Here is a 23,304-nt window from a genome sequence, read left to right on the forward strand (position 1 = left end):
ATTGTAAACGTTTTCGAAATCTAAAAGGCACAACCGAGATTCGAGACAATGTCTTAAGTAGCTGAGCATGCTATGACTAACCTCCTGAAAGTGACAAACTGACAAGTTTTCATTTTCGCCAAAAACGATATATCGAAGGCATGCCTGATGGCATGCACATGCGCAGTTCGGCGCGAGACGACCGTTAGAACCGATTACATGCTTCTGCGTATGAATTTAGCAGCCAAACTCGCCATGACATCGCCTACGAGCGTGATCGGGGATTTCTATTGGAGAAGCAGTTTCTGCCCATCGTCGTACTGTACTGTCTTTGTGCAGACACTCCCCGATCAGGGCCCGGTTTCCCAAAAGTATTTTAAGGCCAAGTTCATCGATGGTTCTAACGAACCGGATCCAGGTGCCTCTCTCTCAAAGCTAATTGGAGTATTGCTAAACTAGGCTCAGATCACCCTCTATTCATTTTGATCGAAAAGGCAAAAACGTATCCTAGATCAGCACTTCTAAATCAGACGCTGTGTGAATACGAGGCCAGAACTGGGATTTCGACAAAGAAACATATGCCACTGTTAAAATAAACATATTTTAATATACAATGTGTTTTGTACAGTGTTTGTTTGCTGAAAAATGTACAAAGCATTTCTTTAAATATTCTATTATATTTATTTAACTACTAAGAAGAGGAAAAAAAGTCCCTTTCAAAAGAGGCAACCTTTCTTTACAAATTTAGGCATTCAACAGGCATGCCTAAATACAATGCATGCTTCTCATTAGCAGGAAAACAATATCAGAGTCCAATTTTAATACAAAGTCATTGTAGTCAGTCAAAGCAAGCAAGAAAAAAAAGGACAAAATTAATAAATAAAAAACTTCAGCTCTTAAATTCTTCTGTACAAGACTCCATTGGAATATAATATCAATGTACAAAACATCACTTAAAAAAACCTTTGTAGTTTAATTAAACCGCTGTTACAAATACATTTCTTTAAGTAGCCCATACTAAATAGCACTCTATTCCCAATTTAGTTTTGGCAGGCTCTGGCCCACTGACATTCCTTCTCCATCGATAGAGCAGCGGAATTCAATTCAGTGTGAGTCATCAGGAAATATTTAGTGCACTACTCTTGATAAGGGCCCATAGAGCTCTGGTCAAACGTAGTGCACGACATAGGGAATAGGGTGCCATTTGGGACTCAGCCCTTTTCTTCTCTTCTTCCCATTTAGTGACATTATCAATGTGACTTAATGCACAACAATGGTCACTTGACCTGTGGTTTGGCCAGGTGTGTATGGGTGTTAAAACCCAAAAGCAATTGCAGGGGGAAGATTAGAGATATATTTGTGTGTAATGTTTTAAAATTGACACTTCTTTGTCCTTATGGGCGGTCCTTGTGAGTTCCCTACTCTAAAAACTTTTCAGTACATTCCCGTCCCACAAATTCTTTATGATTGGTTTGCGACGCTATTGAGCCGATAGTATCTAGACTCAGTCTTGGGGCTCTCTAGGCCTACTTCGACCACTGTAGGCTAAGTCTCCAACCCTTGGCCCGAGCACCAACGTGCTTTCTTGCCACCAGAGAGTGGTCTGTATACTGATGGTGGTAATCATGCCAGCAGGCATAGTAATGGCACTTCTATTAGGAAAACCCTAAAATTCCCCATTTGTCCACAGACTTTGCCAAAAGTACTACAGATGTAGGATCTTAAATTTGAGAGTTTGCTACAGTAGGAAAATAATCCTGCAGCAACAGGAAATGTGAATTATGTGGATTATAATTAATGGACATTTTTGTGTAGGGTTGATACATTTTTCATTAGGGAAAATCAAATCTAACATTTTTAAGTGGAAAATTCTAACTTTAGAAGTCTTTTTAAACCTTGAATACACTACAAGTTCGCATTTACTGCTGTTCAGGAAAATTCTCAGCAATAGGTACTTTGTCTTACACTTTCTTGTTGTTGAAGGTATGCAATTTTGTATATTTCTTCCCCTCCCCAAAATATTTGGTTTATCTGCACAGGCTGGTCTTGAAATAGAAAAAAGTGACTACTAATTTAGTAGACAGAGGTTAGTTAGTAGCCTTTCAAATATATTGTACATCCCTTTCTCCTCTTGGTGTAGACCAGGGAAACATTGGTCATTGGTCCAAGGGGGAGCTATAGTGCTACTGTGGTTGTATGGGATGGAGCACATAGAAGTAGATTTGAACAGATTAAACAATCTAGAACTCCTATTTCTATGACTTCGCCCATCTGCATTGTTATCACAGGAACAGTGAGTGAATCAACGTGCTAGATCATAAACTATATACAATTTATCATTAAACAACTTGTCGCATATGACTGAAGTTGTATGAAACCAACATGGCTAGGGAGGGCCTCTGCGATCTTGTGTTTTTCAGAAGACCTGTGTTTCTGTCTTCTATTCAAGGCGGGGCTGCTTTTCCATGGAAGACTGAAGAGGACTGAGCCAGGGATGGTGGAGAGCGTACGACTCAAGTTCCCTTGCCGAAGGCATCCTGTCTGGAGTTATGGTACGATCCAGAGTCCCCTCCTGTCCCTGAACACCCCAAACTACCACCCTCACAACCGCCAGTGACCTCCGTCCTCTCATGCTTCAGACACTGGGCCAGGTCCTTTTGGCAGGGCTCCATGGTAACGGCCACGCCCACGCCACTGCGGCCCGACATCATGCGGGTCACCTCCGACCACGTGTCTGTCTCCGGGTCATAACACTCCACGCTGTCCAGGAACGTGTTCCCGTCATATCCTCCTGTAGAACAGAGGAGAAGAGAAGCACTCTTTAGGACAGGATGGGATTTATAACACTTTTATAACAAATGAGAATTGTATCTCAAATGTAAATAATAACATGTATTTTATATAGTGCTTTTCATTACACGTTGAATCGCAAAGTTGCTTTTAAAAACAAAAACAAAACAATTTAACAACAAAAAATGTAGGAGGATCTGGTAGTTATTAGGAGATGGTCTTTCATCATGGGCAGTTCAGAAAGGTAGTATTATGAGCGGAGGGAGCATTGATGGAACAGCCAGGCAGGGAGGCAGAGACATCTGACAGACAGGCCATGGAGCTCTTCATCGGGTACCTCGTTGTCTGTCGATGTTCACAGCTCCTCCTCTCTAGATCAGGCTGGTAGCACCCACCTGGGTCATGCTTCAGGGACTGTAAAAGCGCAAACAAGACCACCACACCTCAGCAGTAGTCCTGAAACGCGCCCTACGAGGCGAGCCTCTGCATCACCTCACACCGCAGTCCACTTCCCTCTAGGAACCGGAGCAGGAGGCCAAAAAGCCGATGCCGTTTACCAGGTGTTGCTGCTGCATCATTCAAATGGAGCTAGCTGCCAAATATAAACTGACTTGCCATAATCAATCCTGCAATTCCGTGAGTCACCACCGGATGTCTCAACAAATGATCAAAAACAACAACAAAATTCTACAAAATAAATAAATAAAAACACTTAAAAACACTAAGATATGCTCTCTCTATGTCACTTCCACACTGGAAAACTAAATGTGACCTAAACACTGTAGTACTAAATACTGCACATCATCTGGGGGTTGATTCTGTCATAATGTATTAGCTAAAACAAAAATGGGTATTTGGGGCGGACTCCAGGGCTTTGTTTACGGCGTTCAAAGAAAGAATTCTTGCCCCCGAAGCAAATGACTCATAATTATGCTAAAGCATTGTTGCAGTGGAACCTGCTTTTACAATACCCACCCAGTACATAGATCTTCGCATGGTGCGCGGTGACCCCCAGGGCGGAGCGCCGGTGCCTCATGGAGGCTGCAAAGCTCCAGGTGTCAGTCTCAACGTCGTAGCGCTCCACTGTGTTCAGCTGGTTGGTGCCGTCGTAGCCCCCCATCACGTAGATACGGTTCCCCAGCGCACACACACCTGATGGGTCAAAGTTCATTATTAGAAGGGCCTTCTTGACACAGGTGGGACTTTAGGCCTACACGCAGGTTTCACTCTGAATCACCACCCTTCACCCAGAAAAGTGCATTTAAAATCGATTTGAAAACATTGGATTTGTGCAAGCATGGCTGGAGAGTTTCCACCATATTCCTGTCCACGCCTTTTAAATAAATGAAGGGGCGTGTAAGTACACACGTCGAGAGAAGGGTCGAGAATCAGACCGTAAATTCTGTCCGAAGTCAGTGTGCTCCCTTTGTTCCTCACCTGCCCCAGAGCGCACAGTGTTCATGGCAGCCATGCTCTTCCACTCATCCCTCTCTGGGTTATAACACTCTGAGGAGGAGAGACGGTGTGTGCCGTCGAACCCCCCCACCGCGTACAGCAGCCGGTTGATGACCGCCACGCCCACCCCGATACGCCGCGTCAACATGGGGGCCACCAGGTTCCACTGGTCCCTGTCTGGGTCATACCTGAGGAGGAGGGGACAGAGACACTGTCAGTCAAACACACTGACAAAACCAGCGGAGCAGGATAGAGACACACACAAATCAACCAACTGAACTATATTTAGTGTGAGGTTGAGAAATCGTGACATCAAAGTCATTTCTTCCTGGTTTATTTTTAGGCACAAACAACAAATACTTTCCTTGAGATCAAAAAAATATATACTGTATATAAACTCAGCAAAAAAGAAACATCCTCTCCCTGTCAACCTTGTTCATTTTCAGCAAACTTAACATGTGTAAATATTTGTATGAACATAACAAGATTCAACAACTGAGACATAAACTGAACAAGTTCCACAGACATGTGACTAACAAAAAAATGGAATAATGTGTTCCTGAACAAAGTGGGGGTCAAAATCAAAAGTAACAGTTAGTATCTGGTTTGGCCAACAACTGCATTAAGTACTGCAGTGCATCTCCTCCACATGGATTGCACCAGATTTGCCAGTTCTTGCTGTGAGATGTTACCCCATTCTTCCACCAAGGCACCTTCAAGTTCCCGGACATTTCTGGGCGGGAATGGCCCCAGCCCTCACCCTCCGATCCAACATGTCCCAGACGTGCTCAATGGGATTAAGATCCGGGCTCTTCGCTGGCCATGGCCAACAATGACATTCCTGTCTTGCAGGAAATCATGCACAGAACGAGCAGTATGGCTGGTGGCATTGTCATGCTGGAGGGTCATGTCAGGATGAGCCTGCAGGAAGGGTACCACATGAGGGAGGAGGATGTCTTCCCTGTAACGCATAGCGTTGAGACTGCCTGCAATGACAACAAGCGCAGTCCGATGATGCTGTGACACACCGCCCCAGACCATGACAGACCCTCCACCTCCAAATCGATCCCGCTCCAGAGTACAGGCTTTGGTGTAACGCTCATTCCTTCGACGATAAACGTGAATCTGACCATCACCCCTGGTGAGACAAAACTGCGACTTGTCAGTGAAGAACACTTTTTGCCAGTCCTGTCTGGTCCAGCGACGGCGGGTTTGTGCCCATAGGCGACGTTGTTGCCGGTGATGTCTGGTGAGGACCTGCCTTAAAACAGGCCTACAAGCCCTCAGTCCAGCCTCTGTCAGCCTATTGCGGACAGTCTGAGCACTGATGGAGGGATTGTGCATTCCTGGTGTAACTCGGGCAGTTGTTGTTGCCATCCTGTACCTGGCCCGCATGTGTGATGTTCGGATGTACTGATCCTGTGCAGGTGTTGTTACACATGGTCTGCCACTGTGAGGATGATCAGCTGTCCGTCCTGTCTCCCTGTAGCGCTGTCTTAGGTGTTTCACTGTACAGACATTGCAATTTATTGCCCTGGCCACATCAGCAGTCCTCATGCCTCCTTGCAGCATGCCTAAGGCACGTTCACGCAGATGAGCAGGAACCCTGGGCATCTTTCTTTTGGTGTTTTTCAGTCAGTAGAAAGGCCTCTTTAGTGTCCTACGTTTTCATAACTGTGACCTTAATTGCCTACCATCTGTAAGCTATTAGTCTTAACGACCATTCCACAGGTGCATGTTCATTAAATTGTTTATGGTTCATTGAACAAGCATGGGAAACCGTGTTTAAACCCTTTACGATAAAGATTTGTAAAGTTATTACGATTTTTACAAATGATTTTTGAAAGACAGGGTCCTGAAAAAGGCATGTTTCTTTTTTTTGCTGAGTTTACTTCCTCTGCACAGAAAATACCAAGTCCTATGGCGCAAAGGGCACTGTTCCAATCCTACATACCTAACCAATCATAACCCCAACCTAAGGACACAAAAACGCAACTCCCGCTCCCTTTATCAAACCTCTCAATCAGATCTTAGTTCTACGAACCTCTCCACGCTGTTATGATGAATACATCCATGCGACCCTCCGACAGCATAGATCATCCCATCAATCACCCCCACTCCTATCCTGTTCCTGGGTACACTCATGGGAGCACAAGGCAACCAGCAGTTGTTCATGGGATTATAACAATCCAATGTGTTGGAGTCCATATTCCCGTCAGGAGCGTTGTTCCTTCCTCCGACAGCATAGAACAGCCCAGAGATGACCACGGCAGCCAGGCCACTCCGGGGGACCTGAAGGTCAGCTAGCCTCAGCCAGGCCCCAGTACAGGGGTTGTAGGCTTCCAGATAGGACAGGGACTGACGGAAGTATCCCCCTGCCGTGTAGATGAGCTGGGGCACTTTGGGGGTGCGGCACGAGATCACCTAGGAGGACCACATAAATGTATCAATCAATTGATCCATCAGGAGATTACCTTGGAGAAAAATACGTTGGAAATATTTTTGATATTTTTTTTATGCCCATTTTTTTATGCCCATTTTTTCCCTCCCAATGTCAATTCTGATCTTGCCTCATCGCTTCAACTCCCCAACGGGCTCTGGAGAGGCGAAGGTCGATGACCCGCCAAACCACGCTCCTTAACACCCGCCCGCTTAACCCGGAAGTCAGCTTTACCAATGTGTCGGAGGAAACACTGTTCAACTTACGACCGATGTCAGCCTGCAGGCGCCCGGCCCGCCACAAGGAGAGAGCGATGAGCCAAGTAAAGCCCCCCCCGGCCAAAACCTCCCCTAACCTGGACGACGCTGGGCCAATTGTGCGCCGCCTTATGGGACTCCTGGTCACTGACGGTTGTGACACAGCCTGGGATTGAACCCGGGTCTGTAGTGACGCCTCAAGCACTGCGAAGCAGTGCCTTAGACCGCTGCGCCACTCGGGAGGCCGGCTTTGTAGTTTTTTAAACTTTATTTAATCAAGGTTTTTAGCATCAGTATTGGACGTTAAGTGCTAGATACAGCAGCAAGGTCATTGATGCACATCAGAAACAATGGAGAGTGAGGCTTTTGAACTTTAACTGTAAACATTTTTTACCCAAAATACCAACCAACCATCTCACCTTGGTGGGCTTGTGGAGGGTGAGGTCCTGGAAGATCTGAGCCAGGTAGTCTTTACACTGGTCGTCCCACTCCAGAGACTGCAGCTGGGCTTGGAGGAAGTGTGGGGTGAGGGAGTGGCAACGCACGGCCTGGAGCAGGGCCTGGACGTAGGGCCGCCGGTTCTCCCGGTCGTACCGGACCCACGCCACACAAGCCTGAAATACCACCGACTCACAGCGCACGTTGAGTTCGTCGCGGCTGATGAGAGTGACCAGCTGGCATTGGGAGAGGTTGAAGAACTCCTCCTGGGTCGCCACCTAAAGGTGAGAAGGAGGAAAAGAAGGAGACTGTTTAAAGAAAGGCATCACTTGGTTGCCAGTCTAAAATGAAGTCATGGAAAATAACAAGGAATTATTGGATATGGTGCATGGGCAATTGTTAGGCTTTAAGAATTAAAAAGGGGATTAACAAAGCATTTTGAAAACATTTTTATTCAATGGAGTACACTGAATCACACAGTACACCACTGGTATTCATCTTATGACTCATGATCATTCTTTTGGTTGTGGGAGTGTGTGTGTGTGTGTGTGTGTGTGTGTGTGTGTGTGTGTGTGTGTGCTCGCTCGTGTGTGTGTGTGTGTGTGTGAGAGAGAGATAATCAGTGATCTTTGCAGAATATATATGAGACATCTCTCCCTGCTAACCAGCCAGCCAACCAGCTCTTCCATGGTAACAGTTTCAGTCTGACTCCCAGTGAAGTTATGCAGACTGACTGCCTGTACATTGAACATACAGGTAAACCCCCATGAGCCCGCCCACACAACGCTGATTCCACACGACTCACCCAACTCACGCATAAAACTAACCCAACACACACTCACCTAACCCACTACCACACAATAGTACGATTATTCATGTTGAGTGTTCACCAAGGGCCAAAGCAGAAAAGAAAGGAAGATGGTGTACAGTAACAGCTGAGACTATTTGCTCAGTGATAACACACTGTGGTGCAGGTGGTGGTGCTCCACCCTAGCAAAGCCTTGACGTTTCCCTTAACTAAACACAGCGAGTCAGTTGAGGAAACGGTCTCTGGCTTTTCAAAGACACCAATTACAGGAAAGGACTACAGATCTGAGAAAAGCCATTCATCTGTATAGCAGCTGAATGGCCTGACAGTCACGGTGAAACTAACGATAAGGTTGACTGAATGACTCATCCATATCAAATGAAGATAAGGAGAGATGCACAGTATCTGCTTGAATTATTTCAACTGATTGGAGTCAGGCGACGTGGTTATTTCCTGGGAAACCCCATAGGGCATATCGAAAGGTCAAGGAGCAAAGTGTCATGGTGAAACACTTCGTACCATCAACAGTGAGCATGCTCTGGATACTGGACTTTTCCAACTCGGGAGGAGAAAAGAGACTATCATTCTCTCCGAAGTGTGTACTTGTTCACTCCCCTCATGAGTTTAAAAGGATTCTACCTCTATGGTTTGGAGAATCGCAAAACCCAAAAGAACGAGGTTAGGCAAAGCTGATCCTGAATCAGTTATGAGGGGGGAAAGCTAACTGGATGTGTGTGTTTTAAAAGGATACTTCGGGATGTTGGCAATGAAGCTTATCTATTTCCCCAGAGTCAGATGAACTCGTGGATACCATATTATGTCTCTGTGTCCAGTATGAAGGATATTAGAGGTCATAACATGCTTGTTAGCATTGGCTTGCGAAACTACCTCTAACTTCCTTCATACTAGATACAGAGACATAAAAATAGTATCCATGAGGTCATCCGACCCTGGGGAAGTAGATATTTGCTCAAATCCAGAAAACAGTATCTACACCACATACCTGGCTGAAGTTCATGTAGATATATTCCCGAGCTTTCTGATGGAGCTCCGTGCAGCTGATCTGCTCGGCGAAGCTGGCTATGCCGATGGCGTTGCTAGGGTCCAGCTGCGTAACCAGAAAGTCGCAGCAGGCCTTGACCACACTGTCGATCTGGTACATGACGGCGCCGTTCATGACGTGGATCACACACTTCTCCCCCACAGAGATGCTGGCCGTGTAGGCAAACTCTATCAACCTGCCCATCACCTGAGAGAGAGGAGGAGGGATGTGGAGAGAGAGGAGGGATTTGCAGAGAGAGAAAGGAAGAGAAAAGATTGGAGATGGAGAGAAGAGATGGGACATGGAAAAGAGAGAGGAGGGCAGGTGAGAGAGAGAATGAGACGAGAGTAGTTAGAAGACAAAGGGGTTGATTCATTTACATCATTATTGTTGCATGAGGGTCCAGAGTGACACAATCTGCCTCAGTACTGAGGAACTACACAATCAAATAAAACCGATCTAACCCAATTGTATTTGTCACATGCGCCGAATACAACAGGTGTAGACTTTACCGTGAAATGCTTAGTTACGAGCCCTTTCCCAACAATGCAGAGTTAAAAAGACAATTCGCAAATAAAAATAGTAACACAATAAATACTATCAAAGCCGTGGCAGTGTGGCACAGTTCTGAGTTAGCCTATGACAGAGAGCAGTCAGAGAGCTGCTGGTTTATCAGTTCCCTCATTAGTCAACATGGCTAATCCTGCACTCTCTGTGAGCTTGGTGTGTCTGCGTGTCTAAAGGCAGCGGCATGATTACGATCTCTCCGGAGCTAACTCAGTGGGGCTGTACACACCAGCTGGAACAAAGAAGCCAGCGATAAAAGCAGGTGTGTGTGTGTGTGCGCACGCACGCATATTTTTACCACTGATATACAACTCTTTCTCCTATGGAGTCAATCTTTGGTCCCTCGTAGAAAAACGTGGAGTGACTGCCTTCCTATCTTGAATGCAACGTGGATAATTACAACTGGGATTTCTAAAACTCTAGCTCTACTGACACGCCTGGATGAAAGTCTGCCTTCCCACCCTCCTACTTACGCAGGTCTCCCTCATCTATCTAGTCTTCACTACTATTACTCACGGATTCTCACATGAAAATACAGTTGGTTTCAATAGAGTTGGTTAACACTTTACTTTAGGCCAACAGCTAGAACGGTTTATTACATGCCTGTGGCAGGTCTTATAAAATGTGTTGTAACACTCACCCGGGGGTGTATCCCCTCGATGGGCACCACCTCCATCCCACACTCCTTCAGGCCGTTGGTGAACATGGCTCTGAAGACAGGAGAGGACGATGCCAGCACCACCTGTAGACATGAACTGTCAGCTTGATATCTCAAACATATAAAAAAAGTAGGGCTCCTACAGTGTACAAACAATTCAATGAAGCATTATATCTGGTAATCAACTTTTCCAATGTGTTATGAGATTCCCCGAGATCACCATTCACTCCTCTTTTAAAGGTCCCCCGAAATCACTAGCATAACCATGTCAGAATAATAGTAGAGAGAATGATTTCTTTCAGCTTTTATTTCTTTCATCACATTCCCAGTGGGTCAGAAGTTTACATGCACTCAATTAGTATTTGGTAACATTGCCTTTAAATTGTTTAACTAGGGTCAAACGTTTCGGATAACCTTCCACAACCTTCCCACAATAAGTTGGGTGAATTTTGGCCCATTCCTCCTGACAGAGCTGGTGTAACTGAGTCAGGTTTGTAGGCCTCCTTGCTCGCATACCCTTTTTCAGTTATACCCACAAATGTTCTATAGGATTGAGGTCAGGGCTTTGTGATGGCCACTCCAATACCTTGACTTTGTTGTCCTTAAGCCATTTTTCCACAACTTTGGAAGTATGTTTGGGGTCATTGTCCATTTGGAAGACCCATTTGCGACCAAGCTTTAACTTTCTGACTGATGTCTTGAAATGTTGCTTCAATATATCCACTTAATTTTCCTTCCTCATGATGCCATCTATTTTGTGAAGTGCACCAGTGCCTCCTGCAGCAAAGCACCCCCACAACATGATGCTGCTACCCCCACGGTTGGGATGGTGATCTTTGACTTGCAAGCCTCCCCATTTTCCCTCCAAACATAACGATGGTCATTATGGCCAAACAGTTCTATTTCTGTTTCATCAGACCAGAGAACATTTATCCAAAAAGTACAATCTTTGTCCCAATGTGCAGTTGCAAACCATAGTCTGGCTTTTTTTATGGCGATTTTGGAGCAGTGGCTTCTTCCTTGGTGAGCGGCCTTTCAGGTTATGACGATTTTGGACTCGTTTTACTATGGATATAGATACTTTTGTACCTATTTCCTCCAGCATCTTCACAAGGTCCTTTGCTGTTGTTCTGGGATTGACTGCAGTTTTCGCACCAAAGTACGTTCATCTCTAGGAGACAGAACACGTCTCCTTCCTGAGCGGTATGACAGCTGCGTGGCCCCATGGTGTTTATACTTGCATACTATTGTTTGTACAGATGAACGTGGTACCTTCAGGCATTTGGAAATTGCTCCCAAATGATAAACCAGACTTGTGGAGGTCTACAATATTTTTCTGAGGTCTTGGCTGATTTCTTTTGCTTTTCCCACAATGTCAAGCAAAGAGGCACTGAGTTTGAAGGTAGGTCTTGAAATACATCCACAGGTACACCTCCAATTGACTCAAATTATGTCAATTAGCCCATCAGAAGCTTCTAAAGCCATTACATTTTCTGAAATGTTCCAAGCTGTTTAAAGGCACAGTCAACTTAATCTATGTAAACTTCTGACCCACTAGAATTGTGATACAGTGAATAATAAGTGAAATAATCTGTCTGCAAACAATTGTTGGAAAAATTACTTGTGTCATGCACAAGGTAGATGTCCTAACAGCCAAAACTATAATTTGTTAACAATACATTTGTGGAGTGGTTGAAAAACGAGTTTTAATCACTCCAATCTAAGTGTATGTAAACTTCTGACTTCAACTCTGTGTGTGTGTGTGTGTGTGTGTGTGTGTGTGTGTATGTATATATATATGTGTGTTTTTTTTTTAAATGTTAAGGCCAAGTGCTGTCAAAAACGTAAGTTTCCTGTGTTTTATATACATTTCCACACTGAAGTTGGAATAATACCGTGAAATTGTGAAAGTTATGATAATGCCCTTTTAATGTAAGAGCTGCTTGATGGAGTTTTGGCCTGCCTGGTGACATTACGTTAACAGACCAATAAAAAAGAGAGTTCCAAACCTTTCTGCAAATAACAGCTAGTTTTCCCCTCCCCATTCAGATTACTCCTAGACAGTCCTATCATAATTCTTGCTTGAGAAATTGCTCTTTGCTAGGAAGCTGTGTTTATTGTTTTCAATTAAAATTGTCAAAAATCACAGTAACGTCCTTAATTGTTACCCAGAAATTATTTGGGATAAAAACAGCTGTATTGGAGCTTTAAATGAGATCGGAGTGCCGAACATAATTTCTTTCAGACATTTTTTTGGGGGGGTGTCAGACAGAATCGTGTTAGAAACACATCTGGGGATAGACAAAGCATGAGGACTAGAAGAGACGGGCACAGACCCCCCCCCCCCCCCCCAAGGGGGCACGAGTAGTCTGAAGTCAGGAGCGTTAGCGCTACACCAGACTCCGTCCATAGCATATCCGTTATTGACACAATGCTACACACCTTGTGTGCCACGAAGTCCACGGCCTCCAGGTCGTTGTAGCACACACGAAGCGTCACGTCGCACAGCTGGCCGTCCAGCCGCAGCTCATTCATGATGGCGAAGGCGGCCGCTGTGTGGCTCTCCAGCGTGTAGCTGAAGACGCGGTGGCCGTTGCGCGTCGACGGCGTCACCACCGCCTTGCACTCCGTCGGGCACTCATTAGACATCCTGACTGACGAAGGATCCTTCCTGGTGCTTCTGTTGAAGCTCTGACAACAACTAAGAACAGTATTGGGAGTGACTACTGCCGGACATCCTTGCTCACTAAGGGGCAAGGAGACACTAGGGAAATGTTGAAAACTGGAGGAGCTAGGGAGGGATTGTAGAAGGCTAGGACCCTTTCCTATGGTCTTTGTTGTTTTTTTGGTTGTATGTATGTCTGTGACTGTAGAGTTCAGAGAGTACCAAATCGGCTTTCTTAGAAAGGTCCGAAAGACAGTTTCTTAGCCCTTACTCCTTACTCCTCAATTCCAGCCATTGTGTCTATAAGAGTACAGTCTTACTTATTCCACAAGCCCAGCCATAGTGCACATTCAGGTGCTAGTGTAAAACTAAAAATAATACTTCTTCTAGATGAACTGCCAGTCATGGTTATGTATGTTATAACCAGGCCAATCGTAATCCACCACGATTTATGGCATCATTCAAACCAGTGTTCTAGATTCTCTCCCACCTGCCCTTGAGTAAACTTCTCCTCGTCTTTTAATTAAAGGAACAGCAAGATGTATGGTCTTTATGGCAGGAAGTATGCAGCAAGTCCGAAAAGACGCAGTAGGGAAATTACTGTTATTCACGTCCGCTTGTTGATATGTTATCCTAAAGGGGAACTTTCTGAATAAAGGAGAGAGACAGCAACAGTTGGAAAAACAGACAGATGTGTCTAGTACTCTGACATGTTCTCTCAAGTCCAACTACTCCGTTCAGAAGTTGTCTTTTTTTAAGTTAAGTTATTTCAAGCATCTACAGAAATCAATTTCCAACTGAAACATGTTCTGCCTGTGAAGATAAGCGATCGCAGGTCAAAACTTGCTTATTAATTTTTCACTCCGAGGCCCAAAAAACAGACACTGATATACTACTGCGTCTTAAAGGTGGTCATAATTATAATCAGGACTTAGCTCATGGAGCTAGCTACACTTCTGCTAGGAGCTGGGTAGAAGAGGGACAAGGATAGGGTAGTAGAGGGGTGTAAACTCCTAAACTCTGTAGAGAGAGAAAAAAGAGCAGGTGCCAGAAATGTCGTCAGCGTAAGCTAGCAGCCCTGAGGATTCAGGAATGAGAGGGGGAGCTCAGTTTAGTTTGGTTGATCAGTTGCTCCACTCTAGAAGCTTTCCCAGAAGTCGCCCCGCTCTGGAATCTCAAATTGCACTGTTGTATTTACTGGGAAGGTCTGGGCGCCGTTGGCAACTAGAAGAGAAGAGAGAAAAGACAGGACAGTTAGGTGTTAGGGTGGATAGGGTTTATCTAATAGTGATGGGGGAAAGAAATCAATACATTTACATATCGGGATATACTTTGATGATATATCGTACTGACAATATTTAAATAATATTTTTGCGCTAATTGGCTGTACCTGCACCAAAATGTCAGTACTTTCCCTTCATAGCTTGTTCACCATCTTCCTTTAATTTGATTTTAGCACTTATTTCCATGTCTGATCAAAACAGATACCAGTCTGGAGCTGGAACTTTCATTTTCGAGAGTGATTTAGTATGTTATACAACAAGCGAATGACTCAGCTAAATAACATCCCAAAGCCATCCAACCTCAATCACTCCAGTCAGAACAAATGACTGTCCTAGAACAGAAAGAGATATACAACATAGATATACCTTTAAGGTAATCCGAGTTTACAGTCACACCCATGAATCCTCTTGGGAAGGGTCACAGTTTCTCTTAGTCACTGTGACTAGAGTCAACATGCTTTTAGACAACATCACAGCTCTTGGAGAGCTTGGGTGTCTACACAAATTCCACACAAGGGAATGCAGAGACCCCCCCCCACCCCCGGGTTCAAATACAATTAGAAATAATTTCAAATACTGCATCTGTGCTTGATTGAGCGTACCTGCTGCAATGGAACCAATAGAGCCGTCTCAAAAGTGCAAACCCCACCCATTTGGCTCTTCAGGCAGACTAGAGCAAATGCTCAATTTGAAAGATTTGTAAAAGAGTCTGAACCCAGGTCTGGTGAGGAGTGGGTAAGATAGCCCAACCACTAGTCGAGAGTCTGATCCGAGTGACGTACTTCCTATTGAGGAAGACAGAGTGAGTGACTTAAATTAGGACAGAATTGAATTAGTCATCGTGACAGTGTTTTTTTCCCCCTGGACTGTCCTGTCCTGTGACCAATCTGGCTACAGCAGTGGAGAGTAGGAAAATAACCTCTCTCACACACACACACACAAATAAGTAAGCTACAGGCTATACAGGTGTTAAGTCTGTTCATTCACAACTAGGCCAATACAAAATCCACTATAGAGAGTCAAAGTTACTCAGCAACAATTGTTATCGCGTTATTGCAGCTGCTCTGGCCTGAGTGGGTAACATAACTGCAATGTTATGTTTTGCACATAATGATTACCTGTACAAGTAGATAAGAGAACTGACTGGCTGAACTGAAGGGCTGGAGGACAAGTTATGGCCTACCTGTTTTACACGCCTCCCAAATGGCACCCTATTCCCTATGTAATGCACTACATTTGACCAGGGCTTATAGGACTCTAGTAGTAGTGCACTATGTAAACTCTTAGAAAAGAAGGTGCCATCTAGAACCTAAAAGGGTTCTTCGACTGCCCCCATAAGAGAACACTTTGAAGAACCCTTGTTGGTTCCATGTATAACCATGTTGGGTTCCATGTACTGCCCAGTGTGGAAAGGGTTCTATACGGAACCCAAAACAGTTACCCTTGGAACCAAAAGTGTTCTAACTGGAACCAAAAACAGGTTATCTTATGGGGACAGCTGAATAACCCTTTTTTTCTAAAAGTGTAGGGAATAGGGTGCCATTTGGGTGCAGACTTAGAACTGTAGGTAGGCAGACCATACAACTATCTTGGTCATTCTACTACCCTCCCTCTATGTAGAAGTAAAGTTGGGTCATTCCTACAATGCAGTGTCTTTTGGACCTCGTAACTTTAGAAAAAAGTTCAGAAAAAGGACTTTTGACTTTCTGATAAACATATTGGTCAAGCTCAGGCACTTAATAATTTTTTTACCGGTTAGGAGCATAATCCTAACAGGGTGTAACCTAACCGTGTGGAAATGTTGAGCCTAAATTAGCCATCGCACTGCGAGTGAGCAAGATTGAGCTTAAATTACTTTTACTTCTCTATCAAACATATTTTAAGCTTTTGAAATTTGGTAGATTTTCTCTATAATTTAGCCTAACAGGGTGGACATTTATGAGTTGGACATACAGACTAACATGAAACATGGACAAATAGATCCAACTGAGTGTTTATATTTATTTAGCTTTGCACTGTTGTTTTCTCACCAAATAAATGAAAGGGGTTGTTTTCTTAAATGGAGAATTACAACAATCTAACAGGGTGAAAAGGGATATCAGGGATACACAGACAATCTTGAATAAAATACAATAATCATGAAAAAACATTGAGAGAATTTAACTAGGACTATAAAATAATGAAGAAAGGCTCTAAATATTTGATGGCTAATATTTATTGTGGAAGTCGATGAATAACACCCAGAGACATGGCAAAACACCGAAATCCACTAAGAAAACAGTTCCAAATGCATTACAATTCAGTTTCAATATCCATATTTTTGTGTTTAAGGTAAGAGGACACCTGACCTTATATTTTACACTAAAGAAGAAGTGATATTGCCTGGGGTAAGAAAAGGCACTGCATTGTAGGAATGTATAGTTACCCATTATAGCTTAACGAGGATATGTAGGAGTTATAGCTTAACGAGGATATGTAGGAGTTATACCTAGATGTAGGCTACACAGCAGCAGTAGTAGGCCTAGTGGGAAGTAGACCTATATTGTCTTTGTTGTGTGAAATCTCATGGAAGGCCTGTCCCTCACAGTTTAATAGTAGCCTGTTGCTCAACACTCACTCTGACAACTCACATAGTGTACTCATCATGGAAGAACTCACCCCCTCAACTAGCGGAGTTTACTCAACGATGAAATATACACTGAGTGTACAAAACATTAAGAACACCTAATTAATATTGACTTGCCCTTTTGCCCTCAGAACTGCCATAATTTGTTGAAGCATGGACTTTACAAGGTGTCAAAAGTGTTCCACAGGATGCTGGTCCATGTTGACAAAACTGTGAGAAGCATTGGAGTCAAGTTGGCTGGATGTCCTTTGGGTGGTGGACCATTCTTAATACACACGGGAAACTGTTGAGCGTGAAAACCCCAGCGGTGTGGCAATTCTTGACAAACCTACTACCATACCCCGTTCAAAGGCACTTAAATCTTTTGCCTTGCCCATTCACCCTCTGAATGTCACATATACACAATCCATGTCTCAAGGCTTAAAAATCCTTCTGGTCTTTAACCTTCATCTACACTGACTGAAATGGATTTAACAAGCAGCATCAACACGGGATCATAGTTTTCACCTGGTCCATCTGTCATGGAAAGAGCAGGTGCTCTTAATGTTTTGTACACTCAGTGTACATCTCACGATGGAGTTGAGTTGAGACGAGTGTAGGTGGACTGTAGGCTAACTCCAACTACATCGAGTCACCATCAGTCGATACTTGTAAAAATGTCAATTCTTTAATGCTTTCCTTGTACGTATGTTTGTTCTGTGTAGCTGCAAGATTTTCTTTGTTTACTAAAATCTGTATTTTTTGATAAAATTAGCATTTTACATGAACCCTGCCAAGGGAGCCATTTGTTAACTGAGAAGGAGCAGCCCATCATGGCAGGACAGACTCAGTTTTGGAAGCGGACGTATAGAATGCAATTTTATCAAAATATGCATTCCAAATTCAACTGACAACTCTATTACAATCAGGACAAGCACAGGTACACAGTAAGCGTTAAAGAATGGATATTTATGAAAGTATCGTGTGGTGGTGCATGCTTGAAGTCGTAACTTCCTACTCCATTGAAAAACTGGATTACGGGGTGCAATTTGACAGACGTCACATAAAATGAAGTTTTTAATCAAAAACAACAGATTTCAGCACCCAAAGAAAAGCCTGCAGTTACAAAGGACAAACATATGCCGCGTTCACGTGCTAGTCGGAACTTGCTAATTGGTTGTGGTTATACACGTGCCGCGTTCAAGTGGTTAACAAGTCGAAAATGTCAATTTCTTTGATCCGACTAGCACAAGAACGCAGCAATAGGTACAATTTAATCATTAAAGGGATAGTTGACCCAAATTATAAAATGACAATGGTTTCCTTACCCTGTAAGCAGTCTATGGACAAGTTATGACAGCAATTCATGCTTTGGTTTAGTTTCCCTGGCACTGGTTCCACATGCTAACGTTTCAGTATTTGTGGCACAAATCCCATTCACATCATGGGAAAATATCTAAAATTGATTGTGAAGCTCAACAAAGTCACTTATAAATTATTTGAACATTATGCGCAGAAAAAGCTAATATCGGTCCCATGACTTGTGGTGTTACCATAGAAATAGAATGAATAGAACGGGCGTCCCCATTCAAGTCATAATGGGTGGACTGGCAGCAGTGGCTGTCGGTGCCATTTAATATGAGGGAGGACGATTTTTTTTTTATGAGCATAGCCTTGTTTCTATTACAGTATATTGGATGACTGTCATTCACATTCCATTCACCCAGCTCAATGTAACATTGATAGGTTTCGGTTACTATACGATACTCACATTTTCCCTATACCCATGATGAGGTTGCTACAACCTAGCCTATGAATGAAAGTTTACAACGTAGGTGCACAAGTCGAGAATTTTTTTTGAGTAATCAAGGTTACAGACATTGACACATTGAATACCGCCTTGCACTCTCTTGCCTGCATCTAGCTGATTTAGGGTGTAATCATTACTCCAACAGTTGCAAATGAGTTTCTATTGGAGAAATTCAGGTGTTTATCCCCATTTCATTTGTTTAAGAAACCTTTTTCAACAGAATCGTCGGAATGAATACACCCCTGACCAGACACAAACACAGTTCGCTTTCATAGCAGCCACATACAATCAGCATGATCACTTTGCTTGTTAATTCCTTCTCACATCTTCACGCTCTCCTCCTCTCAATTTTTCCCCTTTGTTTGTGGACTTCAGTGCACAACACATCAGCTGTCTGTGACCAGGTGAAAAAAACCTTCCAAACCATCATAACAGCTACACACAGCCTACATCTTTGTCACCATATTAGCTAACATCATACTCATAAACAACATAGATACTAGAACTAAAGCATAGTAATCGCTACAAATCATGCAGTACAGTCAGAAAGCAGTTACACCTGCCGGCTCCGGTGGCAATAAATGACTCAAACCAAAAGCTTACCTTGACTTGGAAAAAAGTTACAGTGTTGGATAGCCATAGCCTGCTAGCTAACATGGCATCCCTCTGTTTGAGCAGTGTTTGAGTAGGCTAAACTATCTAGCTGCATTCACTAACTAAGTAAGTGAAAGTGGAGAAAATACAACAAAATATAGCTAGCTCTTGCTTGCTTGCTTATTAATTTTTTAGGAAATGAAATTGTTCAACTATTGTCTTTCTCTTTGAGTCAACTACTTACCACATTTTATGCACTGCAGTGTTAGCTAGCTGTAGTTTATGCTTCCAGTATCAGATTAATTATCTGATCCTTTGGGTGGACATGTCAGTTCATGCTTCAAGAGCTCTGATAGGTTGGAGGACCTCATCCCGAAGTTGTCATAATTACTGTGTAAGTCTATGGAAGGGGGTGAGAACCATTAGTCTCCTAGGTTTTGTATTGAAGTCAATGTACCCAGAGGAGGACGGAAACTAGCTGTCCTCTGGTTACACCATGGCGCTACTCTACAGAGTGTTGTTGAGGCTACTGCAGGCCTTCATTGCAAAACAGTGTGTTTTAATCAATTTAGGTGAATATATTTACTATAGTGTTATCTAAAGGTTACCTTTAATGTTTCGCTATTTTTATGAAATTCACTCCTGAGGAGCCTCCACTAACTGTCAAATTTTGAGTGTACCCATGCTTAGGTTTAAGATAGTAAGGTTAAGACAATGGAGTCACAATAATGCAGAGGGTCTACCGCTCTGAATCAACCATGGGACCAGCTCAAGCATAGTAGTAGTTACGCTGCTTAGGCAGAACGCAAGCAGTCTGAAGCAGATCATAAGGTTGGTGAAAAATTGCAATTGAAGCTAATGCAAGACAAAATACATCTATCCAGCTAGTTAACATTGAAGATTACAACCTACACGTTAAGACAAAGGGGTTCTAATATCCCATAACTCGTTGCAATTCATGGGACCAGCTTTGTAAATTAGAAACTGCCCTCGTAGTCAACTTGTCTATAGGCTACACTCTTCTGGGCAGATCACGCTGGAACCCTGTATGGAAGATATCCATATTACAGGGATTTACACCAGAGCTATCCCTCAACAGGCCTACGATCCCCGGCCTAAAGTGGACACTTTCTCCGCGCCAAATACGATAACGTTACTTCGCAGAGAATGACTATATGTTTCAATTTGATGTGCGACATGAGAGATACGCACTTGGAACAAAGTAGACTACAAAATTGCTGGATTGTCTGGGAAAATCTGTATTGTTGCTTAATCGGAGTTACGAGTAACTCGATCCCATAACTTTCTCGCGCTTCTTAAATAATTAATTGAGACAGACATTGCACATTTTGATAGATATTGACACTAGACGAAAGACAAACTGATCGTCTACCGGTAGCCTAACCTTTCCTAAACTATTTGAAACCATGCCCACCTGTATTAAAAACGAAGGCTTATTTCAAACAAGATTGATAGACTGGCAATGCGCCTTCGCCAGTGACTCATCTTATCGTGGACTGACTGTGATGAGGGAGCAAATTACGGAACTGCGTGTACCAAAACATGACCCAGAAGTCAAGAGTCCTTATGTAAACGGACGTAAAGAAAGTGCTTACCGCGCAATTATATAGCACCATATGATTTTGCTACAGATTTCAGACAAAGGGATAGCGATTTCGTCAACAAATAGGCTACAGTGATACATTTAGCTTGCTTGGTGAGTCACATGTAACAGTTATAGCTAAACACATTGAAGTGTTGGCATGCACTGACGTTAATACCTCACTACTCGTTCACAACAAATATGACCATTAGGCAACCAGTCGATGTACTATTAGGCTATAGCAACAAGACACCACGGCTATTAAAAGCAAACGCTGTGAAAAACAGTGTCATACAATCAAAATTAGCTTCGCTGTCAGTAACTGCCTGGCATTATTGGTGTCGACTCGATTCGTGTAAAAAATGTTACCGATTGAAATCGGAAAAATCATTCATGAACATTAACATTCTCGCGATAAAAATCACTAATATTATATATCTTCAAAAGCAATCGTGATCGGCTTTCTTAATAATAAAATAGACTCACATAGCTGAATAGTTCCATCGCTGTCTGTGCGCCACATATGAACGGGGGAAAGCTGTAACTCACCATGACTAAGCATTGTTCAAAACTGATTCTCACTGCCAAAATAAGAGTGGGCCTCAATACGAGTCTGCTGGCCTCCATAAACAAGTATGAGCGGTGAACCGCGAGCGGAGGGAGGGGACTTTTACGGAAGAGGAGTTCTGAGAATAAAGGAAGCGGGACTAGTTCTGCAACGTTCTAAACGCGCTTCTGACAATCAAATATTGACAAAATTAGCCAAATTCTCTCATATATATATATATATATATATATAAAGCTGTATTCGAATAAATTGTACAATCTGTTAAATAAACGTGTGCACTTTACAGAAATAAGGAATAAAGCTTTGAATGAAGTGCAGGCTATGCACTTTTTAATAAAGCTGAGTTACAAGTTCACACAGAAACAAAGCACAGGGAAAACTGAATGAATCGTAACAATAAACTACAATAGATTGAATGAATGACGCTAGCTTTTACACTGACAATGCATATTTTTCTTTGAATGAATGACGTCATTCTGAAATAGACAGCTGTTCAGTTGAATAGGCCTATATGAAAATATACATTTAGTTACATTCAACAACCCCATAATAAAATATTATGATATGGCTCACCTGATATAGCTCACTTCATATTGGATTTGAACCTTTGGGTACATTTTCCATTCAATTTCACGATATGATTATTGTACAACTGGACACGTAATATATACTGCTTGTTCCAGGTACGGAAGGTGCTGACACACCAATACATATTGTTCTCCCCTTGGCAGTGTTCTGCCTAGAGAAAATACGTAATTCCAGCGAAGACTGTAAATCCCAGAACAGAGCCACAAGGTGGCACTGAAAGCTTAGTTTGTTATGCTGGGCACACACAACCGTTACCCCATTTCCTTGTCCCAAATATTATTATTCCTCGCATCCTCAACCCCAGGACGTGGGTGCTCGCATTACACGATCATTTCCTAGTTGATCCTGCCTGGTGTTCTAAAGAGGGAATTGAAAGTGAAAACGTAATATTGACAGCTGCATCCTCTCCACAGCTCCACCAATAAACCCCGCTTATTTCTTCAATTTCTCTTCTTAAAATGTCATTTTAAACCTAACCCTAACTACACTGCTAACCTTATACCTAACTCTAACCTTAAATTAACACCACCAATTTATTTATTTATTTTCATACATTTTTATGATATAGCCAGTTTTGACTTTCTAGCTGTGGTAACTAGCGACAACATGCCTGTTGTTGTTGTTGCGTTCCTCTTCGCCATCATGTGCTTAGTGCTCATTGGCTATTGGCAGTAGTCATTGTCCAATTGCGTCGTAGCTCATGCTCATACTACAGTTGCAGACAATGATCAGCTAGGGAAAAATCAGATTTTCAACATTTTGATTCCATATTTACAATTATATAAAATACACTACATTACCAAAAGTATGTGGACACCATGACACCTGCTTGTCAAACATCTCATTCCAAAATCATTGGCATTAATATGGAGTTGGTCCCCCCTTTACTGCTATAACTGCCTCCACCCTTCAGGGAAAGCTTTCCACTAGATGTTGGAACATTTCTGCGGGACTTGCTTCCATTCAGCTACAACAGCATTAGGGAGGTCGAGCACTGTTGGGCAATTAGGCCGGGCTTGCAGTCGGGGTTCTAATTCATCATTAAGGTGTTCGATGGGATTGAGGTCAGGGCTCTGTGCAGGCCAGTCAAGTTCTTCCACACTGATCTCGACAAACCATTTCTGTATGGACCTCTCTTTGCACAGGGGCATTGT

General features: G+C 43.1%; 1 protein-coding gene across 3 annotated transcripts; it reads right to left on the reverse strand.

Moving 5' to 3' along the window:
* Positions 1–561: 561 nt before the first annotated feature.
* Positions 562–22,334, reverse strand: LOC115178771 (kelch-like ECH-associated protein 1). 3 transcript variants are annotated; one of them, XM_029740077.1, is made up of 9 exons: positions 22,136–22,334; positions 12,877–14,323; positions 10,417–10,518; positions 9,171–9,416; positions 7,341–7,637; positions 6,269–6,648; positions 4,207–4,412; positions 3,745–3,921; positions 562–2,770 (listed from the first exon to the last, which is right to left on the reverse strand). In XM_029740077.1, the coding sequence occupies exons 2-9, from the start codon at positions 13,081–13,083 to the stop codon at positions 2,493–2,495; spliced, it is 1,893 nt and encodes a 630-aa protein (XP_029595937.1). In that variant the 5' UTR covers positions 13,084–14,323; positions 22,136–22,334; the 3' UTR covers positions 562–2,492. The 3 variants fall into 3 exon arrangements, with proteins under 3 accessions (XP_029595937.1, XP_029595936.1, XP_029595938.1); XM_029740076.1 differs by lacking the exon at positions 22,136–22,334 and adding an exon at positions 21,481–21,630; XM_029740078.1 differs by lacking the exon at positions 22,136–22,334 and adding an exon at positions 19,636–19,655.
* Between the last annotated feature and the right edge of the window lie 970 nt (positions 22,335–23,304).

This window comes from Salmo trutta, chromosome 38, assembly GCF_901001165.1.
Source record: "Salmo trutta chromosome 38, fSalTru1.1, whole genome shotgun sequence".
In the NCBI taxonomy this organism is placed as follows: Eukaryota; Metazoa; Chordata; class Actinopteri; order Salmoniformes; family Salmonidae; genus Salmo; species Salmo trutta.